The sequence below is a fragment of the Saccostrea cucullata genome, unplaced genomic scaffold (assembly GCF_032062105.1).
Source record: "Saccostrea cucullata isolate Sc308-1 unplaced genomic scaffold, CSIRO_AGI_Scuc_v1 ctg8900, whole genome shotgun sequence".
Taxonomy (NCBI): Eukaryota; Metazoa; Mollusca; class Bivalvia; order Ostreida; family Ostreidae; genus Saccostrea; species Saccostrea cuccullata.
Genome location: NW_026925413.1, coordinates 1 through 14,745, shown reverse-complemented (window position 1 = coordinate 14,745; position 14,745 = coordinate 1). Strand labels below are relative to the sequence as shown.

The 14,745-nt window shown below is 34.0% G+C and overlaps 1 protein-coding gene across 1 annotated transcript; it reads left to right on the top strand.

Moving 5' to 3' along the window:
* Positions 1-9,856: 9,856 nt before the first annotated feature.
* Positions 9,857-11,725, top strand: LOC134268800 (uncharacterized; the record flags this gene model as incomplete). The annotated part of the gene is made up of 3 exons (XM_062751049.1): positions 9,857-9,938; positions 10,038-10,196; positions 11,372-11,725. Coding segments are annotated over exons 1-3 (595 nt in total), but the record flags the coding sequence as incomplete, so codon positions are not given.
* Positions 11,726-14,745: the final 3,020 nt, after the last annotated feature.

The following is a 14,745-nucleotide window of genomic DNA, read 5'->3' as shown; positions in this document are numbered from 1 at the left end:
AGTGATACTTTCTAGTTGGAAGCTTTTTAAAAGGCCTTGACCTTGGAATTGATGTTAAGTCTTATGATAAGGTCTTCCCATGGGTACCTTTCATCTGCCCTTTGGCTTTGGAGTTTGGCTTACATTTAAAAATAAATTTAACCATGGCAATAAAAAATTAATGGTTTGATTGAGCTGTCATATGTCACAGGTTTTTTCTTTGGGTAACATTTTTAATCCCCGAAAATGATTATTGTAACAATAGAGAAATCGTAGCCAAAAGCAGTCATACGACATGAGTGTTTAACAAACACTTAATTTTCAGTGAAAAAAAAAATTGCGAGTTTTTTGTAGGTCAATATTAAATCAATGCTTATAAACGCTTTGTACTCTTACTTCTTACCAAAAAGAAAAACTAAATAAAACATTTCTCCAAAAAACTTTTCTGAGAACAGATAATCTTACATATTACAATACTTTAATTTTTTAAAGTAATAAGCTTTACTACCCTGGATCTTTTTATCTAGTAACTATACTTACGTTTATTAAACATTTTTAGATCCAGTTTGTCTACATGGCAGGTAAGTAAATTAAATGAAAAAAAAATTGTCTTATATAAAGATCAAGAATGTTGTGGAAATATATTTTGCAAAAAAAAGTGTACACGATGAATGTGTTAAATAAAGTTGAACAATTTGTCTTGCTTAAGTAAGAGAACCCTTATTTTAGGAACATCAGAGAACTGTGCCTGATGGAGTTCTTCCAAATTTTGTTATGTGTATATAAAATTAGAAGTAAACTCTAACTTAATTTTTAAAAAGGACGAGCGCACTTAGTGAGAGTAAAGGGAGTCGTTGAGCAAGGTGTTGATCCTTACATCGCGGTTTGTTTCCCACTGCGGGGAGACCGGTCCTTCGGATGAGACCAAAAGCCGAGGTCCCGTGTCGCAGTAGGTACTGGCACGAAAAAGACCTCACTGCACAATTTCCGTAAGTGGCGAGTATAGGAGTAAAATTTGCAGCTTTCCATCGGTAAATGGTGGCTTCTCCATCTGAATGAAAAATTCTCGAGACGGACGTTAAACCCATTCAAACAAAAAAAGGACAAATTTCGGGAAATGACACAGTTAGATTGAATAATGGAAGTGAGTTCATAATGTAAGTTGATACATTATTAAAGCAATTTTCTTTACTCAGAATGTATATGGATTGGATATATTACGCACTAAATTATATTTTTTTAATTATGAAACTCTTTGTGTGTCATCTTCAGTAAAGAAAAACAAATACCGGTTTAATAAAGAGTGGTTGACGATAGTTTGCATTTGACTGTTTTTTTAACTTATTTATGTAGAAAACTTTACTTTATACGTAGTTTTCTTCTCATTCAACAAGTCAATATATAGAACTTAAATGCACAGATTTATTAACTGATGTATATTTCTTGTGCTGAGATTGTTTTCTGTTAAAAGCAGGCAAAAACAAATAACATCATGTAATGTGAAATATATTATTTAATATTTACATTTCCAATGTCTTTGTCCGAGATAAAATTACAAATTGTAAATGTACTTTATTTCCCCATCGATGTATTGGCGCGGTTCCAAAAAAAAAAAAAAACACGTGCAGGGCGGGACAAACAGCTAGAAAGAAATAGGGCTTGGAGCACGTGGATGGGTGGAATCAAAGCATGTAAATATAAGGAATAACTGTCAGATTTTTCAATTTCATGACAATGATCAATCGATTGGCTTGCGTGATAAATTTATGCATAAACGCCTTCGGTATTTATGCAAATTATCATGCAAGTCAATCGATTGATCACATCATGAAATCGAAAAATAAGACAGTTATTCCTTAATTAAAGTAAATGACGGAAGAAGTAAAACACAGTTAACAAAATGGTGGTCAGAAAAAGGGGATTCAAATATAAAGTATTACATATCTTAGGCAAAATATTACACAATTTGACCACCATCACCATAATGACATTGTAACATGATGTACATGATGTACATCGGAAAAAGGGGGCAAACAGACTAGAATATTGATTGATTGTATATTGTTTAACGTCCCTCTCGAGAATTTTTCACTATATGTGGAACTGTAAGGGCTTCATATTTTGACCTTTACTCGGCAATCAGGGCCATTGAGCAGTGAGGAATCTTCATGGTGCCAACGTCTGCCGCTGACACGGGGCCTCGGTTTTTAAGGTCTTATCCGAAAGACACACAACTTTCACTTCAAAGCGCCGAGCGCATGGCGAAGGAACAGTTGCTACCCATTTTTTATCAAGTCAGTCTCGGCCGAGATTCGAAGTCAAGACCTCCCGATCACGGAGTGAGCGCTCTTCCGACTGAGCTACCGTGAACAGACTAGAATAAAAATTCATACCCTGTAATCTTTCACAAGGCACAAGATACATGCATTTCAAGTTGACCCACAACATCATATGACTCATAAAACATATACAAAAAGCTCACTTTATATTAAAAATGTATATCCTTTAATGAACTATACACGCCAACTCCTGATTCCCGCCTACATATTTCGCCCATTTACTTCAGTATAATAGAAATACGGGACTCCGATCCTCAGCCAGGAAGAACAACTCTTTCATTTATAATTTAATTCAAAAGGTCTCAAAATGAAACTTGAAAATTAAATCTTTTCATGCATCAATTTTCATTATGTATTATTATATTATTATACCTCTCAATGTGCTTCAAGGTTCTTCGAAGTTCTCAGAAAGGTTTAATTAAATGTCGATATTTTTACCTCGTAAAAGCATTTTAAAAGTACATATGTAAGACTCCAAAGTCCGATGATAACGGCAAAGTCCGATGGTCTCGCCAAACCCCGATGGTCTGCGCCAAACTCCGATGGCTCCTTGTCATTACGGACGCCAATGTCCGATGGTCACGCCAAAGTCCGATGGCTCGTTTCCTATGAGACGCGCGACGCTAAAGTGCGATGGTCTGACACGCCAAGGTCCGATGGTGGGGAGTAACAATTAACGTTTATGACGTCACAATATTCCGACGTCATTACGTTATTCTGCATTCGAAATTCATCGATTCAGTATTTGTCTCACATACATTTTTACTGATATTGCTTTTTGTTTTCACCCACCAGAGATATTAGGGTTAGTCCTCGTACACCATTCGAGTGATAGGGGTTAGTCCTTGAACACTAATGTGTTTCTTTGAACCTGGCCGAGGGATTTTAGGGTTAGTCCTCGCACACTATTGGACTGATGTAGATTAGTCCTGCACCCACCTGTGATACTAAGGTTAGAGTTGATACTCATTATTCGACTGATAAGTCTTAGTTTCGCACCTACATCCAAAAGACGAGGGTTAGTCTTTGTATTCGTGATATTTTGTATTCATTTATTTGCATGGCGTATCATCGCATTTTTGCGCAGTAGTACTATGACGTCATAAACGTTAATTGTTTTCTGCGCCATCGAACTTTGGCGTGTCAAACCATTGGGGTTTGGCGCAGACCATCGGACTTTGGCGTGACCATCGGACTTTGGAGTCCAATCGCACTTTGGAGTCCAACACACATATCAAGAAATTGATGTTCATTTTAATCTAACCATAGATACCAATGTTTATTAACATGATATGAAATTAAAAGTGATTTATGAAGCTTTGCAATGACAATGACATGAGAATATTTATACACTTTACATTGTAAAATGATCGAAGTAAATAAAAGAAATTAAAGAACATTATATGTCTAAAAATTGTGGATTTTTTTCAAAAGCCTGGATACCTATGATTTTTATTTTTCAAATGTGTTAACTGATCAAATTTGAATTGGAAAATGCATAGCAGGTGTTTTTATTCGCCATTCCTGTAAATATATTTGAGATTTACTAATTTTCTTTATATAATATGATTACCTTAAAAAGCTTGAAAGATGAAGTTTGAAGAATTATTATGGGTAAAAACACGTTACTTTGAAAATTTAGAGACAAAGTGTGAGCATTTTCAATTGGTCAATGCTTGATTTTCAGAGCCTGAGGATCGGAGTACCTTATGGCCATTATTAAAATATTCTTGATTACAAATAGTATAGCAGTAATTGATTAATAATTATTTAAACAATGTCAAAAAGTAAATTGCTCTTTTTAGCTCACCTGAGCCAAAGGCTAAAGTGAGCTTTTCTGATCAAAATTTGTCCGTTGTCTGTTGTCATCGTCGTCGTTGTCGTTGTCGTTGTCGTCGTTGTAAATTTTTAACATTTTCATCTTCTTCTCAAGAACCACTAGGCCAATTTCAACCAAACTTGCTACAAAGTATCCTTGGGTAAAGGGGATTCAAATTTGTTCAAATGAAGGGCCACGCCCTTTTCCAAGGGGAGATAATTATGAATTAGAGAAAAATTAATGGCATTTTTAAAAAATCTTCTTCTCAAGAACCACTGGGCCAGGAAAGATGAAACTCATGTGGAATCATCCTCAGGTAGTGTACATTCAAGTTTGTTCAAATCATGACCCCCCAGGGTAGGGTGGGGCCAAAATGGCTGATCAAGTTTTACATAGGAATATATAGGAAAAATCTTTAAAAATCTTCTTCTCAAGAACCACTGGGCCAGGAAAGATGAAACTCATGTGAAGTCGTCCTAAGGTAGTATAGATTCAAGTTTGTTCAAATCATGACCCCTGGGGGTAGGGTGGGGCCAAAATGGCCGATCAAAGTTTTACATAGGAATATATAGGAAAAATCTTTAAAAATCTTCATCTCAATAACCACTTGGCCAGAAAAGATGAAACTCATGTTAAATCATCCTCAGGTAGTGTACATTCAGGTTTGTTCAAATCATGACCCCCGGGGGTAGGGTGGGGCCAAAATGGCCGATCAAAGTTTTACATAGGAATATATAGGAAAAATCTTTAAACATCTTCTTGAGAACCATTGAGACAGGAAAGATGAAACTCCTGTGAAATCATCCTCAGGTAGTGTAGATTCTAGTTTGTTCAAATCATGACCCCTGGGGGTACATGTAGGATGGGGCCAAAATGCAGATCAAAGTTTTACATAGGAATATATAGGGAAACCTTTTGAAATCCTCTTTTCAAGTACTTCAAATCCATGCTTAGTGATATTTATATGGAATCATCCTCAGGTAGTATAGATTCTTGTTTGTTCAAACCATGACCCCCTGGGAGGTTGAAATTCAAGCCCCCCTCCCCAACGCAATAAACTTTCAGTTTTGATCTGATATGTGCTTTTTCCTAGCAAATTGCTCAGGTGAGCGATGTGGCCCCTGGGCCTCTTGTTTACAACTATTTTCACTAAGGGGTAGATAGACTGAGTGGTCGATTATATGTTGTTTTATTGTCCCATTCGAGAATTTTTCACTCATTAAAAAACGTCATTATATACCGGTTAAGGGCTTCACATTTTGACCTTTACTCGACTGTCAAGACCACTAAGTAGTGCTTTATCGTGCAACAGGGCCTCAGTTTTTTTGGGTCTTATCCAAAACTTGCGCCAGGACAATACTACCTTTCACAGTTCTCTTTAACTGAGCAGCAAAGTTCTGCCTTGTATTTTAACAACGTCATGGGTACTTTGTCATATTTTAATTTGTCGTGATGTAAGGAAAGTGTTCAGTGGCTAATACACTTTAGCTAGAACTAAGATTAAGGTTTTTTATAATACTTGTTTGCGTTTGAATACTTCTTTGGGTTTGCAAGTGAAGGAGAGAAAAGGAATATGTACATGTACGTACCTGGTTTCATAATAAAGACATTATCGGGAGGGAAAGCTAAGTACAAGGGTTTTCCGGTAAAATCGTAGACAAAGCGTTTTTCTCGAAAAATAATGAGCGCATTAAGCTGAAATTCTCAGAAAATGTTTATTGATCATTTTAAATGAATTAAATTTTTTTGATAAAATATAGACAAAATAAAGATTTTTAATGCTTGAATATGTACAAGGTACAGTACAATGGTGCACGATCAAAAATACATCATTTTATTATAGAATACGCGAGTATTATTTCATAAAAGTATTTAATTTTTAGGAGTGGGGTTTTTACTCTATTTTTAATTCATCATCTATTATGTTATCTTTTGGAAAATTTCAAGTCATTTGCTTAATTTTTGGCAGTTTTCCGAGCATTCGAAATTGGAATGTGGATAACACAGTACACGAAAACTGTCGACCTCTGATGACGTTAAGGCGCACCAGAGAGCAGTAAAGTTGTAAAAATAACGCCTTAACTGACCTAAAATGAATACAAAGAAAAAATATGGAAAATATCACAAGGTCTTTGGTATACAATTGAAATGGTAGTTTTCTGAGTGAAATCATTTTGATTGAATCCCCAGGTAGAACAAAAGATACGGACAAACAGCTATGCTAACAGCAAAAAAACGCTGTCACTATAGACCGTCGATTTTGAGATTGCCTATTTAGTTGAATTATAGTGAGAATACTGTCCATAACTTTCAAATTAATCTTTGGAGTGTTCCATGCATGTGAGATATTGGTTCTTCCACTGTTTAAAGCAAAGAGGAATTATGACGCTATTTTAGACACTTTGACGTTATCATCAGTGCGCCGTAAGGCAATAGAACACATAACATAGAATCTCATAATTTGTTTATTTTTTAATATATCCATTTGAAATTTGCTATGTATATTGATGCAAAATGTACTCAAGAGTAGGGAAAATTTTAGAAACCAGTGGGGATTATTTTTCACGCTAGACAAATTATCCACGATTTTACCGGATTACCCTCGTAAATGCAGGACGTTAAATTGGTCTCAAAACATAAATTTAAAAAAATAATTTTTTAACCAGTTTTATAACTAAAGGCGTTGCATTTAAAATTTATTTATTAAAATTATTGAAACCAAAGAATTGACATTAAAAGCTTTTCTGAAAGCAATAGCTTGAAAGTTCCTCCGTCGGTAATGATATGCGCGAAAACAAGTACGGAAAAAGTAGGAAGGACTTTAAGCGACAATTTTCTGCAATTTTTTAAAAAATGAAACTCATAAATCTTGGATTTATTATCGAACATAAAATAGTTGTATACATTCTTCGTAGAACTTAAATGTTTTGAATAATTTATGTTTTGGGTGTACTTTTTTTCTTCGCTCATTATGTAAACATGTGAAGAAAATGAATCTAGAGAATTCATTGTTTACTGATGTTTTCTTTTTGAAGTACCTCCGTTTTCAATGAGGGACATTCATCTCATAGCAAATCCTCATCTCTACCGTGGATTCTTATAGTCTTGGCATTTGTAGTACTCCTTGTTGTCATCACTGTGGTAGCTATTGTGTGTCACAGAAAAAGAAGATCACGAAAGAAAAGATCACGTGAGCATGAGTTTTATGTTAGGCCTATAATATCTCAAATAAAGGCACCTACAGAAAAAATAAGTCAATACATTGACTATTTTTTAACACCCATTGCTCATACTTTGAGCACTTTTATTAGGGATAGTTCAGACTTCATTTTAAAAATAGAACGTCTGCGACCACACAGCGAGTGCCTGCTGGTCAGTTATGATGTAACATCACTTTACACAAATATGCAATTCGAGGAGCTAATCGCAGCCGTTGAAGCGGCCTACAGAGAATTTGACAGAAGCGTATTCTCAATCCAAGCCCCGCCCACAGCGGACCTGAGTTATTTGCTCAGATTAATTCTAGAAATTAATATATTTGAATTTAATTCAAATATTTACAAACAAATTATAGGATGTGCGATGGGATCTAAATGTTCCCCATCTGTATGTGATATTCGCTTGCATCAGATCACCAACGAAATTCTAAACAAATTTCCGGGGAAAACAAAAATAATATATCACGGTCGCTATCGCGACGATGGATTTATCATTTTTCATGGAAATGAAAATGAGATTCATGAACTTTTCTCTATAGCCAATGCTCATCACCCATTATTGAAATTCACGTATGAAATTTCTAAGCAAAGTATGAATTTCCTAGACACCACGGTATACAAAGGAAATAAATTCAACAGAGATTTAATCCTGGATTTCAAAACGTATATTAAACCCACCAACACGTTTCAATATTTGGATCGGTGTAGTGCTCATAATCCTTCTGTCTTTAAGGGATTCATTAAAGGCGAAACCATTCGTCACCTAAGAAATACTAGTGACACTACTGCACTCAACGAAATTTTAAGTGAATTTAAAGTTAACCTCAAAAAGAGAGGCTATAGTGAAAATGAAATCAATCAGAATGTACAAAACGTTCTTGATAATTATAACAGGGACACAGCTCTCAAAGAAAAAAATAATAAGAAAAAAAGAGAGATCCCCCTGGTTTTTGTAACCAAATACAATCCAGGACTCCGGAAAATAAAACAGAAATTAATAAAATAATGGCACATTCTTTGTAAAGATAAAGACTGTAATGCGATTTTCTCTGAATTGCCTATTGTGGCATATAAACGCAATAAGAATCTGTGTGATATGATCACATCTTCATTAATTAAATAATCTGTATGACAGATTTGCAAATAGGCTCCTGATGATGGCGGATTTGCAGCTAAGTAATTAACTGTAATAAATTATAATTCATAAACCTCGTATCACACCGCCGAAACACTAAATTAGTGTCGAGTCAAGTGATTAGAGGTACGTGGCTGATGAGAGTCACTTTCTTTGAAAAAGAAGACTTATCAAAGTTTGATGTGAGTACTTGTCAGGAATCTGTCATCGTGGAGGAACCGATACCAATTTCTGACGTAGAGATAAGAGACCCTACAGAAAAATCATTTTATTATGCAAACAAATGCAGAAACAAAATCACATATTTTTGATTGTTACTTCAACTCAGAAGGCTTTGAAAACAATTGCAAAAGAAATAAAGAACTGTGACTTTGGAAAAAGTGAATACCGCTGTATTGATCTTGATTGGAAGAATTCATCCAAAGGAGATAGGATTCCAATCTTTCACACCATTTTTCAATTCTACAATCCAGACAGACCATTTTCTATGGTAAAAAATTGTGTTTCAAAATTTAAAGAAAGAAATGTTGGATTCCCGGATATTTGCACATTGTTTTCTAAATGTAGCGAATTTCAGAAAGAAAAAAGCGTATTCATTAATAGACCGCTGCGTTATTTAAGTTTATATCTGGAAAAAATGTGTCAAACCCCAAATTTAAAAGATAAATTTTTTGTACTAGTTTATATGAGTTTAAATGATATGAAAATAGACATGAACAATTTGAACGACACGTTTTGGGAAATATTCAATACATATGGTTTAAATACTGATGGTGTACACTTAAAGTCTATGTTACCAGTAGAATTGGTCGTTGAAGAAGAACCATATGTGTATGTGTTACAACACGAAATTATAAAAAGAATAACACTCAGAACATTTGGAAAGTTTTATTTCTCAGATTAACTTCGGTTTTCATCAAGAAAAGATCTGGAGGGCTGGATAAAACACAAAAAGAAAAATATTTTTACACCATTTGTGAAGGTGCAAAAGAAACATCGGACATAAAGCCAGTTCTTGAAATTGGTGATGATAATTGGATTGAATATCAGCAAAAAATGGAAGATGAAAATTTGCAAAAAGTGATAAAGTAAACAGCAAAAATGAAATTGACGTCTTCAACCTACCTTTGTGACAATGAAACAAATCTCATACAAAAAAAATTCTCAACTCATTTTTTTTTCTAAGAATTATTTTATTTCTCAGCCATAAAAAATTTTCAGACAATTTTTTCTCAAGTCAAGAAAATTCATAAGTTTGATTTTTAGCATTCTTAAGTCTTAAGAATTTTCACACGAACATTCAACATGGCTGCTGTGCATATACGTCTTCGACGCTCTTTATGCTCCAAGGGTGTTAAGATATAAGATGGACCCTTTGTCTTACTCTGATGAGGAACTCTTTGAAAAATATCGCTTTAAGAGACTCACCATCTTGTTTATTCAATGCGGTTTGGCTTAGAATGCGAGACGAAGAGGAATATGGCACTCTCTCCGATATTCTCTCTCTCTTCCTATGCCTCATATTTTTGGTCACTGGTGCCTCACAGCTGCTGATAGGAGACAGCTTGCACAACTACAGGAATCCTGCACCGGCAAGGAAATTCGGGCCGTGACTTACCTAATTATCAGCGCCTTCAGGCAACGTATCCTCTTTCCTGTCGGTGAAATGTTACATAAAGTTATGGAAGGATTTAGAAAGATTGCAGGTATTCATTATTTCAACGATTTAGATGTCTAACCTCAAAATTCAAAGTCATATACATCATGCATAATTTACACCTTCAACAACTTTGATGGCTTCTTATATCACTGAAAAAGAATGCGATAAAAGGACCACCTTTAAATGTATATAATGTTTATGAAAATAAATTTATGATAAATTTACTATCAAATAGAGGATATTGAAAAGAGCATAATGAAAAAAAAATTTTTGTTTGATTTATTGTATTGTAATAAATTAATCATTAATTGATTCATTTATTATATTTATTTTTGATTCTCTTTCGTTTAATCTTAAATCTGATTGGTGTTTGGGCATGAGGTCCTTTCAGGAGATATTTGTATGTGTGTGGGTTTTTCCACCCGTGATGATTTTATTCATTCATCATGGGGAGAAAAAAAAGATGAATGCATGGAAAAACAAATTCCACATAAAACTCAAAGAATTCAAATAAATGCAGTTAAAATAAGTTTTGTTTTTAAAACACGTGAAAATTTCGGAAACCAAGTGTAAAAAAATTATCAGATATATAATAAAATAAGAACTTTTCTTGAAAAAAAAAACAGGATTTCCACAAGTTCTCGGATATGTAGACGGGGTTTTAATTAGAATCAAAATGTCATCATATACCATATTCATTGAATTTAACTTGCAGGTACGATCTACTACGAGTAGTTGAAGTATATCCTGAAATAATTTTTAATTTCACAAAGATATATATCTAACAAGAGGCCCATGGGGCTTATAGGTCACCTGAGCAAATTGCAACAACTCTCCAACCATTGAATTTGGTTCTTGTTTTAAACCAGAGGCAATGACATTCACAATTTTGAAAGAGACACCATTGCTCATCATAACCATACACTTAGCATGATTAGTATGGTTACTTACATGTAATACCCATAAGCAGAGTAGGGGGACAAAAAATGCATTTTAACTAATCAGTAATATTAAGCAATAATCAGTAGTGCCCCGACCCTTCCTTCTCATAGCTATGTATGTTGTTAGTTTGTTCTTAATACCCAGGAGCAGAGTAAAAGATTTTTAAAGAATGCATTTTCACTTTATAATCAATAATGTCCAGCCCTATGTACTTTTACATTCAATTGAACCATGTTCACAGAATTTAATTGATACCTCCTGTAGTATTTTTTTCAACAGCACCAGTTGCATTCCACGCTTATCTGGGTTGGGATCGGACATACCCTGTTGGCATACCATGGAAATACGACACCATCCTGACTAAAACTGGAAATGCATACGACAAAATTTCTGGAAAACTCACCGCTCCAGAAGATGGTCTTTATCTTTTTACCTTTTCTACCTCAGCGAATCTCAACAGACAGGCAGCGCCCTCTTTGGTGGTCAACGGGAATGACGTTAAGGTTGTACAGGTGTGCAGTAATGCGCCTCCAGGTAACAAGAGATTTACCTGTAGTAACACGGCCGTTATCCAGTTGCAGAAAGGACAAACTGTTAATATACAAGAAACCCACACAACTGCCCAACCATCGGGTACTTATTCCACCTTTGTTGGGTTTAGAATAAGCTAAGTAGTCAGGGTTGACACATGATTGAGGCGGTTTTTAAAAGTAACTATTAATATAATTACGTTTTGCTTTCTTTTAAAGCATCAAACATAAAAATCAAAAACATTCATACACGTATTTTAGAGCAAATAATGAATTTGGTTCTTTATAACACAAGAATGGCTAAAACAAATATAATGAAACATTAACATGAAAATGTCTAGTTAGATTTGAAAATTTTATAACTTGTTTCTACGCATTTAACATTTTAATATACATTAACTTTTGAAAGATAAGCACCTTCTTAATGCCAGTCAATTCTAAAGCTTGTGTTTATAATGTCTAAGAGGATGAAAATAAAGCTGATGTTTAAAAGATAACTTAAGGACAACTTATAAAACAATATTGACACACACTTCACTGTTTTCTCAAGATTTTCATAATGTAATTTTATATTTTCTCTTTCCAAAAATGTGCTTTTGATACTTGTAAGTTGTTAACATTCATCCCATTTAAGCTTTATTGTATTTAAATCGGGCTAACAATACGCATGTTGAAATGTGATCTCTTTTTTTTCACTCACTCATATCAAGTGTCCGAGAAAATTTTTTATTTGTATATCTACTATTATTCATCAATGCTTGGTATGCATTGTCTATCTTTAATTTGTTTATCATACATTATATTGTGAAAACAAAATTTCCTCTCAACATTTTAATTTTATGGCATTTATTTAATATACTTTATGATTTACTTTGATCTTATTTTTCAAAATTACAAATGAATGACATTTTAATGTAAAATAAGATTTCTCTGTGGGTTTTTTTTCTTTACCATGTCAATGATTTAATTTTCCTTTGTTGCTGTTGTTTTGTTTTTTGTTTTTTGTTTTTTTTGTTTTTTTTGTTTTTGGTCATGTTGAAGTAAATCGTCATTACAATAAATATTTTTCATCGTTAAAACTTCAAATTTTGGTGTGTCACAAAAATTATCGGACCTTCATTTCATGACATCATCAAAATTTCAAAGCATTGCTATAAAGAAAACTGTTTCATATAAGCTCCCTGCCTTGAGTGGAAGAAGAAAATATATTTTAAGGTACACAACCGTGCTAATTACTAGTATCAAACAAAAATACAATGAAGAACACATTGTAATCTTTGTAAATGTAGATGAATTGTATGTTGTTTTAGGTCCTCTTCGAGAATTTTTCACTCATATAGAGACGTCACCATATACCGGTGAAAGACTTCAACATTAGACCTTTATTATAAACCTACTGTGTATCACTCAATTTTACTGTTGATTTTACGCTCTCACGTGACGTCGTGATCCGTCTTTTCGGATCTCCACACTGTAGTTATCTGAATCCATATCACCACTCTCTGAAACTTATAACGTAGTACGCAGAGACATGACGTTACTTTTCTTGCGCGTTAAAAGGTCCCTTGTAATTCTGCTTTGTTTTATGAATAAATGTTATAAAATTGATCTCTAAAGTGTTATTTTGCTCTATTTAGCTAGTTATTAGGGGGTGTATAATAATTTTATCATTATAACAGTAGATTGATCCGAAGAGCGTATCACGTCTCGTTGACAGGCGCGGATCATCAGATCAAACTCGACGCTTCGCGTCCCTTTAGATCTGATGATCCGCGCCTGTCAACTCTACGTGATACGACCCTTCGGATCAAGTTATTGTTATGATAATATATATTTACTCAGCACTCAGGTCCATTGCTGCGCAGTGGGTTTTTTTTATCGTTCCATAGCCCTCCGTGACAAGGGACCAAACAGAAAGGGACAAGTTAGGCTTAAAAACCTTAGTTGTTGTATCGTATAAATAGTGACTATTTAGCATGAGAACGTTCCATATAATTGCGATTCTCCAATGATGGTTCCCTATCAATCTAATTTAATGTTGTACAATTTATCAATATATAATTGATCTGGTTTGTACTATCGTCCACTTCGTAGTATTCTGGATACATGGGGTTTGGGTGGGGTGGTGGAGGGGGTATGTGCCTCATACTTTCTATTGCCATGAGACTATTTAAAATATATGCAAGATACCTTTAAAGGAAAAAAATCTCTAACTGTTTTTATCTCATTTTTAAGAAAAAATGCAAATAATAACTAAAGATTTCTTAAATTTAATTAACATATTCCGATCAATCAAACTTTAGCAAATTCTTAGCTCCTTGTTTGTTTTCCGTCCAGAATTGTTGCATGCTTAAAAGCTGCGAAGGAATGTTAGAACATTTAAATGCAAAGAAATGATAATTTTATTATGAATTATGACAAATATTTACACACAACATTGTTAAATTGATATGATTTTCACCTGACACATCAAGGCAATCATATTAACAAAGTTCTGATCAGCATGAACAAGCAATTACTTGTTGATTTAATGAATTCATTAACACATTGGTCGTGAACCCATTTATTTTCTTGCAACCTTCAGCATGTTCAGTCTTTAGATATACCGACAAGCTATTGTCAATAACTGATTGTAACTCCCATTCATACGTCTATACGATATGACTTTTCAATCATCTGGAAAAAATCACTGGTGGGTATTACTGGTTGTTATGGGATGCTTACTACTCCATGACACGCTATCCCACCTCTGGTAGTTGTGTAATGTAACAAAGGAGTTGTGGGTTTTTCATATCTGATTGGAATCTCCATTTTTTGTCTTTTTCATTTTATTCAAGATTTTTAAATTATTGATTTCGAGAATCAGAAGTTGCATTGTAATTTCATCATGTTCTTTGGTATCATTGTTCCAAGACATTTCTGCAAACTTGCTTAGGGGTTTAATGAATAAAGAAGAAACAGAAAATCAAAAGCTTACATTGACAATAAAACAAAAAAGAGAGAGAAAGAAGAAATGCAATAAAAGTAGCACTTAAAACACTCTATGAAAGAAATATCACTTAGCGAAGAAAGACAGAACCTAGCTCTTTGTGAAGTCTTTATTTGGCTAAATTTACAAAAAAG